This window comes from Tyto alba, unplaced genomic scaffold (assembly GCF_018691265.1).
Source record: "Tyto alba isolate M040663 unplaced genomic scaffold, T.alba_DEE_v4.0 Super-Scaffold_45, whole genome shotgun sequence".
NCBI lineage: Eukaryota > Metazoa > Chordata > Aves > Strigiformes > Tytonidae > Tyto > Tyto alba.
In genome coordinates this window covers 35765363-35780191 of record NW_024881321.1, presented here as the reverse complement: position 1 = coordinate 35780191, position 14829 = coordinate 35765363, and the positions used below count along the sequence as shown (strand labels likewise).

At 49.1% G+C, this 14829-nt stretch overlaps 1 protein-coding gene and 1 long non-coding RNA gene across 3 annotated transcripts; both read right to left on the bottom strand.

The window, feature by feature from the left end:
• Positions 1-795: 795 nt before the first annotated feature.
• Positions 796-1914, bottom strand: LOC116962647. Its single transcript, XR_004407705.1, has 3 exons — positions 1804-1914; positions 984-1033; positions 796-878 (listed from the first exon to the last, which is right to left on the bottom strand). It is a non-coding gene; the product is annotated as an uncharacterized LOC116962647 (long non-coding RNA).
• A 5571-nt stretch (positions 1915-7485) lies between these two features.
• ING1 (inhibitor of growth family member 1) lies at positions 7486-14437 on the bottom strand. 2 transcript variants are annotated; one of them, XM_032997144.2, is made up of 2 exons: positions 13716-14437; positions 7486-8238 (listed from the first exon to the last, which is right to left on the bottom strand). In XM_032997144.2, exon 2 carries the CDS (start codon positions 8165-8167, stop codon positions 7535-7537), a length of 633 nt encoding a protein of 210 aa, XP_032853035.1. In that variant the 5' UTR covers positions 8168-8238; positions 13716-14437; the 3' UTR covers positions 7486-7534. The 2 variants fall into 2 exon arrangements, with proteins under 2 accessions (XP_032853035.1, XP_032853034.1); XM_032997143.2 differs by lacking the exon at positions 13716-14437 and adding an exon at positions 13045-13709.
• Between the last annotated feature and the right edge of the window lie 392 nt (positions 14438-14829).

Below are 14829 nucleotides of genomic sequence, written 5' to 3'. Positions count from 1 at the left end.
TTCTCCCCTCATTCACAGATCCAATAATCTTATCACAGAAGCTGGTCAGGCATGATTTGTCCTTGATAAAGCCACGCTGAAGGCTCTCATTCACCTTCATGTGCCCAGAAATGTGCTCCAAGGGGACTCGCTACGTGATTTTCCTAGGGACCCAAGTGAGGCTGACCCACTCACGGTTCCCCAGATTGTCCCTTTGGCTTTTTTTAAGATGATCATATGTAACCACTTTTTCCAAATCATGCTACATTCAAGCAGTCACCTGCACACCCATCATAATTTACGTACAATCTTTTTACCTCTGTACTGTGGTCATCTTCTTGATCATCCCAGTTTACCCAAAATTATGTGGGGTTGGTTGTGAAATGAGGAGTGTTCATAACCCTGTGAAGGGAAATTCCCTCCAGACAGCTGGCTGCTGGGAATCCCAATCCTATAGCAATCCTTTCTGCAGAAACCCAACCCTGTACCCTAAAGTCTGTCTTCATTCCAGCAGTGCTGGACGAGGAGCAGTGGCCCTGTAGTTAGTACTGTCACCTTGTCCTGCAAGCATGTAGAGGATTTCCCAATCCACGGCGTGCATACACTAGCATGGACTGTCCAGTAGAAATAATTGACAGATAAGGAGATATATAAGCTTTCAAAGATTCACTCTGTATATTGCAGAGAATGAAGCACATCCACTCATCATGTGTATTACACCCCTGTGAGCCCACCCCCACAGAAGAGCGCATACAATAGTGTGTTTGAGTGAGATCCTTGTCTATCTACCAGGAGGATCTGTCCTCAGTGGTTTCCATAAGAGTAAGTACAGAGACAAAAAACTTTGTTGACCAGTGAGATGCATGCAAGGTGCTGATAAAACGGCCTCCAGCAGCTGCCTGGAACGGAGCAGAGATGCATTAGCTGTATTGTCAGTCAGAGCTGTCCAGGAAGACCAGGTGAAGGTCCAGCATACAATGGAGCGACCTGCACTGGTAGCATACCTGAGTCAGTCTCCAGTTTTCACTTCAATCAGGAAATCGATCTTAAAAAGCTAGAAAGGATGAGGCAATGAACCCTCCTAGAGTTAGATGAAACACTTAAAATAAGATTTACATCAGTTTTACAAATAAAAATACACCTGTTCTTCCTGAGCTTTGCTCCACATCTTTTCAACTAGTCCTCCAGAAGTTCCTTTGTTTTCACCTTTTATATGCTAGTAGCATCAGATAACAAATCTTGCTATTTAATGCCTGAAAGATTTCCTGAAATACAAGCATCTGACATTTGCCTCAGTTACCTGTGGAAAATACTAACGATTTACTCATGGAAGTTAATATTTGTGCTTTTTTGAGAAACTTGCTCAGCTATGGCTTGACAGTGAGTCAAGGCCAAATGAAATTTTGCCTGCTGCTGCTCTGTTGGACACAGTAAGCGGGCCCTTGGCCTCTGACTTGCACAAAGAGGGTTCTTTGGCTTCCCTTGAAACCTCCGTGGACATGGGTGCTGCCCCCTGGCCAGCAGTGCCTTCTGTAAAATAACATCTATAGATGATAGGACACTTTGGTAACCCACTTCTAACATTTCTTCAATATTCTCTCATACGGCACGACACAGTTCTGGCTTTGCAAAATGTTAGTACTGCCCCTGCACATACCAGCCTCCAGTCCTTTCATCACAACCAGCAGAACTGTCACATACTTTGCGCTTATCTTTTGGGGAAATTCAATGCTCTGTTTCCCTTGAAGCTACTTAGATTGAACCCCTTCACATCTTTCATGGCCCAAGAAGGATTACTTTTGATATCGAAGTCCAGCTGTTTACCTTGGTATTGTAGCCTTACTTCCACTCTTCACAAGTCTCTCTCTCCCTTTTGCAAATGTTTCTTTGTGTTGATTATAAGGGCTCAGCATAAGGGAGCTCTCATGACACCTTCTGTATTCCCAGAAGAAAAAAAAAAAAAAAAAAGAGCATGAATAACAAAGATTGAGAGTAGTACCAGTAACTTTAATTTAAAAATATTACTTTTGTCTTCTTGAAGCTGTCTCCAATCCAAGCAGAATAGGGTCAGCAGATAAAAAACTGAGACAGAACATAAAATAAATCAAATCCTGATAAAGCATGGAAATGCAAAATCAGGACATCCAAACAATCATATTTCTCTTCCGCAGTGACACTATGCCAAAACGATATGATCACGATCAAATTTTTTAAGTAACTGTGACCATAGATTAGACTTGATTAAAGTGTAAGACATGTTATATTCATTTCCTTCTACTTTCAGTGTCCTCCAGGGACACCTACAAGCTAAAGCATTTAAACTCAAGGGACTTTTCTGAAAGAACTGCCCTTAATCTTTTAGTTGTTGAATAAAATCATTGTGTGGAACATGCATCTAACAATTCATCTTTTACTGATACGGCTCTCAGTAAATTGTCTGTTCCCAAAGTTTAGAAGACTGAAGAAGCTATTAAGAGAACAGAGCATTTTATTTCAGATGAAACCATGCAAATCTCAAGGAGAAAGGAGGCTAGCAGAAAGAAAAGTCCCCTGATACATATCTTTTAATTAACATAGCAAAACATTCCTTTCTGTATGCAGGTAAATCATTTATGCACAATTCACTTGGGTTTCTCATCCTTATCACTAAAAACTTTTTTTTTTTTTACAAGTTTGATTTATTTTGGAAAAAAAAAATCAAACTAGCAAAGTACATTGTATGATGAGGCTGTTCAGGATGTATAGCACTGAGGGACGACAGTCATTTAAATTGCATTAATTCTTCCACAGAGTGAGAGTATAAAGGTGACTCTAGATGGCTTACCCAAGTTTTGCAATATTCACTTAAAAGATCCAAGTAACCACTGTCGGCAAAGACACTTATAAAGTGAACTGAAGGATTAATTTAACCTGGTAATCGTGCTTCACACACCGACAACCACCAGCCCACAACTGGGGAGAGCCACCAGCCCTCCACACTCCTGTCCTGGCCGCTAACACAGCTCCCCTGCTGTGAGAGGGGACAGAGGCACCTTAGCTACTTTTTGACTACCAACAACAATAAATGCTTTCTAAGAAAAGTAATCTAGGTATCCTGAACTCAGGAGAAAACCTTAATGCCATCTATCAGCAATTCCTACACATACTTCATCTGCTTTGGTGCTCTTCCTTACCGCATCGTTCCTCCTGCTTGTGACGTTTGGGACTTCAGTCATACCTGGGAAAGTAAGAAGCTGCATGAAGCATTATTAGCTTGATTATTTTTTGACATTACATTGAATGCTTGCACTACTTTTGATAAAAGAAATGAGAAATTATTAGCTCTTTTGAGCTATGGCTAGCACAAGGGCGTTTTGTTTTTTTTTTAATGCACAGATCAAATAGGCCATAAGGATGATAATAAGCCTAACTAGAACAACAGAATGCATCCCAAGGATATTAAAATTTGTTTTGAAGATGTCTATTACAGAGAACTTTTGTTATATTCTTTTCCGTGAAAGTTTACAACATTTTGTCTCTTTCTTCCATTTTTATTACAATTTAAAAGATTTAACTACTAAAAAAATCCTACCAAAAAATGAGATCCGTGGAGCAGTCCAATTCAATTGTATTTATTCTGCACACTCCACGAAATCAGGACACAGTTAATCAGCAACCGCTCTTAATTAGTAAGAAACCTATTTAAACTTAATGATACACACGGCCAGGGCTGCTGCTGCTTAATGGAGACAGTAGTTCTCCTTAATTGGGACGCTTTCAGGTGATATAACGGGTGAAACCGATGCTTCGCTCTGCTGTTTCAGGCTCACGGTGGTTCTCTCTCTCCATCCTGCTGGGAACATTTTGCACTTGGAGCTGACATAGCACCCAAAGGGCTCCCTCGCTGCCTCCCTTCCCCTCCTGACCCGTGCCTTCGGCACCAGCTCTTCGCTGCCAGCGCCCCGACTGCAGGACAAATCCGCCGTCAAGAGGACGGGGACGACTCGGGTGGAAGCTCTGTTGCCAGCCACCCTGGGTGTTGAGACGGTGCTTTTCGGTAGTCGGAAGGACTTCAGCATCAGCTCAAGGGCTCAGCAACACAACGTGAACTTGCCTGTGACACCTGTCACAGATCAGCAGCGATTACAGCTGCCGGCACATTTGCAATGAGAACTTTAAGGAGTTTGCGGTTCCTGCTGCTGTGATTTCCTCCTCAACAAAAACCTGCTGATTTTTATATACTATATTAATGCTGCCATACCTGATAGTCAGTCACCAGTGTGGGAAATGAGTCAGAAGCCTTAGCTCAGCTCCTAGAAGAGCCTCCCTCTCACTCAAGCCTTCTGTTAGCAGCCTCAGCAGGAAAGGGTCACCGAGAGATTCAGATGTTTCCCCAAACCTGCAGATGATCTCCCCAAATCACAGTGCTGTCACCCTGCCGAGCAGTGTAAGAAAGCTTGCAAATTAGCTGATCTGTCACGCAGAAATAACAAAAGTTGGCTCAAAGGATGGCAGTTTCTCGTGGCAATTAAATTCACTGCAAATAACTAAGAAAGGAGGATTTGTAAAGACATTTTGTAAAGACAGCATTTTAGACAAGATACCAAAGCCAGAACAAAGTTTGCACAGCACACAGCACTTGGCAGTGTGTCAGTATAACATGAGATGGCTTCACTTCCATCGACAAAGAGCTTAGTGCCACAGCAGAGTTCCTCACGTCTAACTAAAGTAATTAATTGTGCCCATCAACTGAAACTAGACCTGTCAAACGGTACCGTGCCAGTCCAGCCAGCCCTTGGGGTCAAGCAGCAGAACAACGTTGCAGCCTGTAACAGGGCAAGTTGGGAAGATAAGACGAGCTGTGGAAAAATGGGGAAAGGGGTGTAACTCCAAGCTGCATTGCAGATCAGCTGCTGTCTTCTGCAAAAGACTGAAATGCAGGAGACCACAGCCAGCCTTTGGTAGCTGGAAATATATTAATTTAAGGGCAGTATAAATATTGCTCTACTGACCCATCTTTAGCTAAACTTTCTTACCATACTCCTTTGCACCTTTGTTGTTTTATTCCGGCTTTTCATGTGCAAAATGCCCTGCAGAACCAATGCAGACATTTCATGAAAAAGGCTCAGTTTGAAGCTGTGTCTGCAGTAGCTCCTAGATAAAGTTTCACTGGGGTTTCACTAGTACAATCCTGCTAAGTATCAGTGTTCTCAGCGTAGGCTGGTGGGAGGACAACAGAACGGCTGAGGCAGAAAAGACCAGAAACGTCAGGATTAGCCACAACAGCAGCGAGTGGAGAGAGGGAGGAGCAGGAAAGACCGGTAAGTGCGTAGGGAGAATGGAAAACCAGAAGGCTTTAGAGAGGAGGAAAAGAAGGGTAGTAGAGTAGACAAATTACACACCAACCCTAAACTACCTCAGGAGCAGGGGCCGTGGTTCGGAGTGGTTGTTTGCCTGGGGCAAAGATGACTCGGTGTAACATGACAGTCCGTATCGACTGCAAACACATGCACACACGCTTGTACCTACTTAAAAGTAAACCAGGATTTTCTACTTGTCACTGTGAGCATGGTCTGTCCGGCAGGGAATGTCCATGCAAGGTGATGCGGCGCATCACGGGGTTTTTCAGTACATCTGTAGAAAACACCGAACCCCTTCAACTGCCTCCTGTTCAACTGGATCCAAAACCTTGTCTGCACTGCTCCCATCAGCAGGACCTGCTGGAATACACCGGGGAAAAAGCAGCATCACTACAGCGGTATGGTTTCACTGTCCAGGAAGCAAAACAATGCAATTATAAATTTTAAGAGAATGCCGTATTCCAAAAAAAAAAAATGAACCATCCCCAGCCTCCCATATTCATACAAGACTCTTGTCTGACTCACGGGGTTTCACAACCTTCGCTTCCTTGGCCTTCCCACCGCTGGCTCCATCCCCTTCGCACTTGCAGCCGAGGCCGGCAGCGGGACGAGGAGGCGGAATCAGCTCCGCCAGGACGTCGGCCCCTCCAGCCACACAGGTGAGGGGAACAGCCCGAGCAAGCTTCGCTGCGAAGCTGAGTGACAGAGGATCTGCACACCCCCTCACCTAGCGCCCGGCACCTCGGTCACAGCTGGTGTATTTTTGTATGAGGTGAACACGAAGAATAAAAATGCCTCTCCTGGAACAGCTGCAATAATACTTTGAAAACGCTGCAACGCAAAAGATCTTTCTGCAGGTAACAAACATGGAATAATTTATATCCGTAGTGTAAAAGTGTGAAAACAACCCAACAAGACCAGCTCTATACTGTACATTTTTAGGTAAATGTCTGGGTCTGAGAGTGACTGCAAGCACAAGAAGAGTACATTCGGATGGAAACTTAAATGCTATTTTTGCTCTCCTGTGACCTTGCTGGCCATACGGTCTCTGAAGGTTCATTATCAGAACTGTAATTTGGTTACCACTACAACAGTTTCTGGAGCTGCTGAGGTTAAAGACAACATTTTTTTTTAAGCTCTATGAATGATCATTAAACATGATTGCTAAAGCAGCAAACTGTCAAAGTCGTTTCATTTATTTCTTAATATCACAGCTGTACAATTTTCATACATACAGCAGGAAATGCACATTGGTTACACAATGGCATTTGGCTGCATTTCCAAGTATAATACAGTAAGTGCAACTCCACTTAAAAATGTACATTTATACAACTTAAACAAATTAAGGATTGCTACACTACTATCTGTGACAGTATAAAGCTTCATTTCTGTTAAGTCTCATTACTAAACCACGTCCTGGTGAAATATAAAACATATTCAATCATTTTAAAATGGCCCTTGTGGTACTTGGCCAGCATATAAAATATTTGTTGTGTAAAATTTACCCATTAACTTTTTTTTTAAAAAATAATCCTCTAAGCCTATTTAAACATTTGCTATTGAACTGTTATACTGACACTTTGTAGCAGGAACCAAATTTTACCCTCCTTTTGTTTGCTCTTGCACTGCTTATCACCGAAACAAGTTACATTTGTAATGTATTGCAGCTTTATTCAGATACAACCAGATGGCTAAACTATTTAACAATTTTGCTCAAAAGGTAAATAACATTTTTCATTAAAGAAAACAAAAATTACATTTCAGAGATATTTGTCATCAAAATTTTAATGGGTAGAGTACTACCAGCACTGAAGGGGAAAAAAAAAAAAAGAAAACAAAACAAAACAACCCCCCCAGCCCCCCCCCCAAAACAAAATAAAACCAAACCAAACAAAACAAAAAAAGAAACAAAAAACAAAACAAAACAAAAAAACCCAAAGGCATTAATTTATCTTTTAAGACCCACCCGAACATTCAGTTTAAACTCTTATAACTTTACTTTTGGAATACATTGGTCCACAGACCACATTCTTGTTACAGTTTACCAAATGAAAAACAAAATTGCTTATTGCCGTCCCTATAACAGGAATGGTTCAGTTTTAAACCTCCTTTAAAAATATACATTTTACAACCCTTTCACCTCAACAAAGGTGACACTGACAATAAATACACTGGTTTGGTGGTTTTATTTTTCTTTGCTGTGGAAAGTCTACAAACTACCTGTTGTAGGCCCTTTCTTTTTTAGACTTCTCCAATGCCTTGTCCATTGTTTTCTCGTTTTCTCCTCTACATTTGGGGCAGTACCATTTGCCCTTTGGTTTATGATTGAGTCCCACGCAGGAAAAGTGAAACCACTCAATGGGGCACTCATCGTTATCGCATCCTATCATTTCTCCATAGGAGACTTGGTTGCACAAGCAGTATGTTGGCTCGTTAGGGTCAATAGGGAGGTCTGGGGGAGAGGCTTCCCTCTCTGCTTTAGCCTTGGATCGTTTCTTCTTCTTGGACGTTTTTGCTTTCTTCTCCTTTGGAGTTCCTGAGGTGATGTCATCATGATCATGATTATTTGAAGCATTTTCTCGATTCTCATTATTCCTTTGCCGTCTCGATCTCTTATTGTTGGGCTTTTCAGCCTGTGTGATTGTCTCATTCTTTGACTTATCTTGGCTGGCTTTCCCGCTGTTTCCAGTGGTATCGTTAGTCTCTTGACAAGTCTCAAACAGTTCCACGTGGCTGTCCACCTGCCTGGTTCTGTTCTCAACGAGCTCCACCATCTGACTGACGATTTGGATCTTCTCGTCCCCCAGTTCCTGACTCCGAATCAAGGCTCTCTGTATGCAGTGCAACATTCTTCTCTTCTGCACGGCATCTGTCTCTCGTTTAAATTTTTCATAGTAATCATCCAGGTCCTTCAGAATCTCTGCAAGGAAGAAATAAAAACGATAAATATTTTCGACAGAGAAAATGGTGAAACAAAGCCTTCCCATATTGTTCCTTCCACGCAGCAACACCTTTCTGTAACGCACAAAGCTGATCAAAGACAGATTCCCTGAAGCTGGTATGTGGCAGAGGGCACATGACTCCAGTGGATTACGTTTTTTCTGGCTGGTCCCACAGAAAGAAGTTGTAAATGCTGATTTAGAAAAAAAAGTGACTAAATGTAATTTTATGCATGTTGACAATTCTTTCCTTTAAACTAATTAGAAAGAACTAACGAGCTAAACAGATACACACACACACACACACACCCCCATCAAAAGTTCCAAAATTAATTGTAGAATTAGAGGGGAAATTAACAGACTCTTTTCCTGGACATTTTCTGCATAAGAACATTAGCATTTTTAGTCAATGACTGAGAGTGGGAGAGAAAGAAAGCACAAAACAGTGTAGAAAACAGATGCTGGGTTACTTAATAATCACTATCCCACTTGACAGCTAACGCAGGAGAACTCCAAATACACAGGGCCAGACCCGAAGGTATGGCAAGTTTCATCCAATACTGCTGACTTGTTTTTCCTGAAAATGTGAGGCCACTTAAATCCCTAGGACTACAGAATTAGCATTATAATATCCAAGATGTCTAGATGATTACTTCCCGATACTTCATGTAAAATACCTGTTGCTTACTTTTTAAAACACAGAAATATAATCTTCATTAAATATTTACCGCAGAGGAGGAGATGAAAAAGTTAGAAGATAACATTAAAGATGATATGCAACAATGGGAGCAGCTAAAGCTTCTGATTTAAAACCCTAATGCTGAAAATACGTTGGATCTTTAACAATCTCAAGGATTGTTCCAAGAGTTTCTAAGAAAGAGCAGTGCACAAAAGTTTTTAAAGTTTCAATAATGGTTCAGGAAACCTATTTTTAAGCAGATGGTTTTGAGTTTCACTATGATACTCAAATCAACTCAAACATACACGACACTTGGAATTTCCATATTAGATCCTCAAAACCAGCCAGAAAGTTTTTCCTGCATCTCTTTTCTTCTCTTGACTTTTCCCTTTCTCACAGGTTAGAACATTCTGCCTTAGAAAAGCAAAATATACTGATATATAAAAATCTAACCTCAGTTCACTTAACAGAAAGCAGGATCTTTTATACGTTCAGTTGACATTACCAAAACTTTTTAAAAGTGGTTGTGGTTTTTTTTTTTTTGCTTGTTTATTTGTTTGTTCATTTGTTTTGGCTTGGTCTGGTTTGTTGTTTTTGGGTTTTGTTTTTTTTTTGTTTTTCTCCTAATAAGAGACTATGATACATATGCAACTAACAGTTATCCTGTGATTTAGATTTTGTCTTGCCTGGGCAGATTTCTGAACACGTGTTCCTAATTTCTAGTGAAGACATGGAAAGATTATGCAAGTTTTACTTTTATTTTTATTGCTGCAGCCTATGCTTCTCGCATCGGTTAAGCACGATCTGACAGCCGGTACTACAATATAACCTGCCTGACCAAAATCAGTATTTCAGTATGTTATTAACTATCTTAAGCAAATTCCTTTTGCTTCTTGCTACAAAAAAAACCAAACCAAACCAAAAAACCCCTAAAACCCCAAACCACCCCTGCCACCACCAGCGAAAACCCCCCAAATGTACAGAAGATTAAGCATTCAGGAAGACTAAAAATCCAGCGTTAATTATTCTCAGTGGCTGAAGCGCAGAAGTTTTATGTTCCAAGTTTTGGCACTGGGCTGATGTCATCCGTTTAACCCATCTCAACCTGCTGGGTAGGCATCTTTCGTGAGGAATACTCTCTCTCTTGATACGCCGCAAGATAATTAATGACTGAAGTTAGGCGGTACGAAAGCTTCAGCTCTAGTATTGCGTGTGCACGTGAACGCTACTGCACCACACCACCTCCCGAAAAACAGCTGTGGTACCCGGGGGGGGGTGGAGGGGAAAAAAGTTGGCTGCAACAATCCTGGACCCTGCAGACCCCGGCCAAGCGCATCGTTGGGCACCGACACGTTCGGCGCGCGAGGCGCCGGTGCGAGACGCGCCTTTTCGCAAACGCGGGCCCACGGAGAGGGCTGCCGAGCGTCAAGCCCTGGAAAGGTGTTTCTTCCAAGCCCCTTCGCCGGCTCAAGGCAGCAGCTGGGCAGCTGTCTGCTCCGGCTCCGGCTCGGAGGAGGATGGCACCGCCGATCCTCACGCTCAGCTGAAGTTGCCCGCCCCGAGGAGCCTGCCTGGGGAGGGATTCCAGAAAACCGCTTTGCCCCTGGCGCGCTGCAACAGAGAGACCAGAAAGCAAGTGTTTTTGTGGCGCGTTACGCAGTTGTTCACCAGCTGTGCATACACCCCACCCACCCCCCTCCCCCCCAAAAACACGTCACAAGCGCCATTCAAATAAAATATTTCCTTTAAAAATGGTGCTGGGTATTGTGAAAGCTTTATTCCGGGAGCAGCTGCGTGGGGCCTCACGGGGGGGGGGGGTTTGGGACACCGCCGTCATGGCCGCCCCCCCCCCCCAGCACAGGGCACCGGCGGGGGCGGCAGCGGGGGCAGGAGGGGGCCAGGACCCGCGCCGGGATGCCCACGCTCGGCCGCCGGGGCCGCGGCGTGTGCGGGACACGGGTGTGAAGCAGCTCCCGGGGCCTGAGGCGGCGCCGGCCCCGCCGCCCGCCGGCAACCCGCGCGCTCCCGCCTGGCAGCGCGGGGCGGCCATGACGGCGCGGCGGGGGACCCTGACGCTCCTAACGTAAGGCGGCGCGCGCCCGCTCGCCCGCCCGCCCGCCGGGGAGCGGCCCCATCCCAGCGGGGCGGGAGACCCGCCTTCTCCTAGCAACCAGAGCGGCGGCAACGCCCCGGAAATGACGGAGCAGCTATTGTTCTCCGGCAGGAAACCGGCGGCGGTTCCCCCCCCCCCGCCCGGTTCGCAGAGGAAGCGGGGGAGGAGGGGCGCTAGGAGGCGGCGGCCCGCCCACTCCCACCCCCCCGCCTATCAGAGCGCGCCGACGGGGAAAGCCCGCCCCTGCTGGCCCGCCGTTCCCAATCGGAAACAGAAAGAACCAGAAGAGTAAAAAAAAATATTAAAAAAAAAAAAAAAAAAAAAAAAAGGCAAGCAGGCAGCCAATCACAGCGGGCAGAGCGAGTTTGCGCCCGCCCCCTCCAGCACCGTGGCGCCATTCACGAGCACGGGGAGGCGGGGAGAGCGGCGTCAGTCACGCTCCGGTCGCCCGGGGTTGGCCTGCCCGCTGCTGCCGCCCCAGCCAATCGGAACCCGCGGGCCGAGATATTCAAATCAACCCCACAGAAAAGTTGCTTCTGGAAACGTCACGAGGAGGCGGGGCGCAAGGAAGGACAAGCCCGACCAACCAGAACCAATCGGCGGGAGGGGGCGGGCCGCGGCCGGCCCGTGGGGAAGCTCCCACCCTATCAGCGCCGCCTTGGGCGGGGAGAGCCGCGATATGCTAACGAGGGGCGTTGATAAAAGCCGCGGCGACGCCGCTGCCCCAGCACAAGCGCGGAGGCGCCCGCTGTCCGCCGCGGCGGCGGCGTGTGCCCAGCCGCGCGCGAGAAGCGCGCTGCCCGCCCTGCCCGGCCCCTCCCCTCCCGCGCCCCCCGCCGCGGCCGCGGCCTCCTGAGGAAGTTTCACCACCACCACCCACCCCCCCCCCCCTCCAGCCTCGGCTCTTTCCCCCGGGAGCCGCCGGGCTCCCTGCCTGACGAGCGGCTGAGGGGCACGGCAAGGACTCGCTGCCCACCGACAGCCCCTAAGGCCACATGCAGAGGTGGGGGGGCGGGGGGGGCACCCGCCGAAGGGAGAAAGGGGGGTTGGGGGGGTTACTCCCCGCTCGGCACCCCGGCTGTCACCGCTGCCGCCGGCACCGAATAAAGCCCTCCTCCCCTCCCCCGCTTCCCGAGCGGACACCGGCAAGCAAGTGACAAAGCTGCCCCGCACAGACCGGCCTCCCCTCCCCTCCGCCCGTGGGGCACGGGGACGGCATGCCCCGAGTGCCGGCGGCGCGGAGGCAGGCGAGGCGGGAGGGGGCACTTCACCCTTCAGCAGCACATCCGTAAAACCGACCGTACCCCCCCCCCCCAACACACACACACACACACACACATCGCACACGCCAGTCCCGTTCCCCCCCCCCCCCCGCCCCACGGAGCGGGGCTGTTTTACTGGGGTGAAACGAAACCCACCGAGGAGGGAGCGAAGAAAGCGCACCCTGCCCCCCACTCTCGCCTAACCCCCCTCTCCTCCCTCCCTCCTTCCCTCCCTCCCTCACTAGCTGCCTCTCTCCCCTACTACAGCCATAATGAATACTGTACATTCCTAAATGTTGTGCTGTAATCTCTCCCTCTCTGTCCACCCAGCACTTTCTTCCGTACCCCGAAACCCTTCCACCTCAGCCCCACGGCCGGGGACGGCCCCCCTTTGTGCACCGCACACCCCACTTCCCTGCCCCCGCCTTCTTGGCCAGCAATTTACACAGAAAAGCAGAGTCCTTGCTTAATAAGAGAAGCTGGAGACCTTTTGTTCCGCCCCATGACAAGAGCTAACGCTGCAGATCAGCCCCTCTCTCTCCTCGGATCTCTCCTCCTGGCTTTCTCCCTCCTTTCACCTCCCAAAAATAAAACTACCATCCCTGTGGGGTGCAGAGGGGCAAACGGAGCCGAGGCTCAGCTCTGAAGAAAAGAAAGGGAAAGACACCCTTCCTCTCCGAGCCCCAAACCACACACACGGACACACACACACACATAGAGAGAAAGCACTTACCTTGATATTTGGCGTCAATTTCCCTCATCAAGGAGACATTTCTCTGCAGATCGAAGGGCATAGACTCGATGGAGTCCAGATAATCCTCCACATAGTTCACTAGGTGAAGCTGGTCTCCGTTTGCAGGACTCAACATTTTCATCCGGCAAAGAAAAAAAAAAAATATCCTTCCCCACACCTCTCTCTCCCTGTCTGTGCGAGAGCAAGTGCTGCTCCCTCCGAAGACGGTAACCCCGATGAACGGCTCACTCCCTGCCCACCTCTCTCTGTAGCTCCCCCAAAAAACCGAGAGAAGCTACATCTGACTCCTCTTGTGTGAAACAGAGGGAGACACACACACACACACACACCCTCCGCTAGTCCCCTACAGCCAGCAGCAGCTGATTGAATGGCTGTCGTTGTGGGTAATTCACGAAGGAGGTGGTAGGAACAATCAGAGGGATTTGTGTGTGTGTGTGTGTGTGTGTGTGTGTGTGTGTGAAGGGGGGGGGGGGGAGGGGGGAGGAGGAGGAGGAGAAAGGAGGGGGGCTTAAACCAGCTCCTCCGAAACAATCTGGAAACAAAATGTGCTCTGCAAAGTGTCTGTCAGAAGCAGCGGCAGCCCCTCTGCATGCGCCAGCGCCGCTCCGCTCCGCTTCTCCTCCGCTCCCCCCCGTCCCCGCTCTCCTCACCGCCGCCGCCGCTCCCCGGTGATATTCACGCAGCCTCCTCGCTCCTGTAACGCCGCACTTGATCCAACGTGGAAAACCCAAATACCAGTTTCAAACACTTGGGAAACATTCAGCCCCGCCACGCACGGCGCATGCGCACCCCTCCCAGCGCTGTGTACACACACACACACACACACACGGGCGCGCGCGCACACACACACACACACACGCACACACATACACACACACACACGCACACGCACACTCTCTCCCTCCCCCTCCCGGAACCGCGGCGGGGCGAGCGCTCCTCTGCATATTCATCGTCCCTCCTCCCCTTACTCACGTTTGGGGAGGGAAGGCGGCGGGGATGCGGTCGTAGCGCTTGGGGGGTGTGGGCGGCTCGGTGCCGGTGCGGGCGTGGGGAGGAAGCCCCCGCGGCCGGGCGAAAGGAGGGAGGAAGGGGCGCAGGGGGAAGGCGGGGGGGTCCGGGGAAGTTGCGCGGCCGCCGCGGAGGGAGAGGCTGAGGGGAGAGTGCGCGGCGCTGGGGGGGGAAGTTGGGTGCTTTTGCGGTAGGGGCACGGACTTTGGAGGAGTCTCTCGCCTTCTTGCGAGCCGTTGCGGGGGCCGCGCTCGGCTCGGCAAGGAGCAGCCCGGAGGGCGACGGGGAGAGGAGAGCACCGGGACCCACGCGAGACAGTGCCTGCGCCGCCGCCCCGCACTGGGGGCAGGGCTGCACCCGGCGCGGCGCCGGACGCTGAGGAGAAACGCTGCCTCCCTCCTCAGCGGGCAACCGCATCAATCATCCCCGCGGCGGGTGACACCCGCCCCAGCCAATCACCTCTCCCCTCGGGGTCCCGCCCCGCAGCTCCCTCAGCCAATCCATGCCGGGCGGGCGGGCGCCGCGGCGACGGCGCTGCCCGGGATACCGGCCGCGGCGGGAGGGGGAGGGGAGGGGAGGCGGGCGGGCGCATGCGCACTCCCCGCAGCGGGAGGCTAAGATGGAGCCGCCCGGGACGGACGGCATTTGACTACATTTCCCAGCGGGCCTTGAGCCACAGCGCATGCGCACTGGTGGCGGCTGGTTTGCCCTGCGGTGGGCAGGGGAGGGTCTCGTTGGAGCGGGGCCAACGCATGG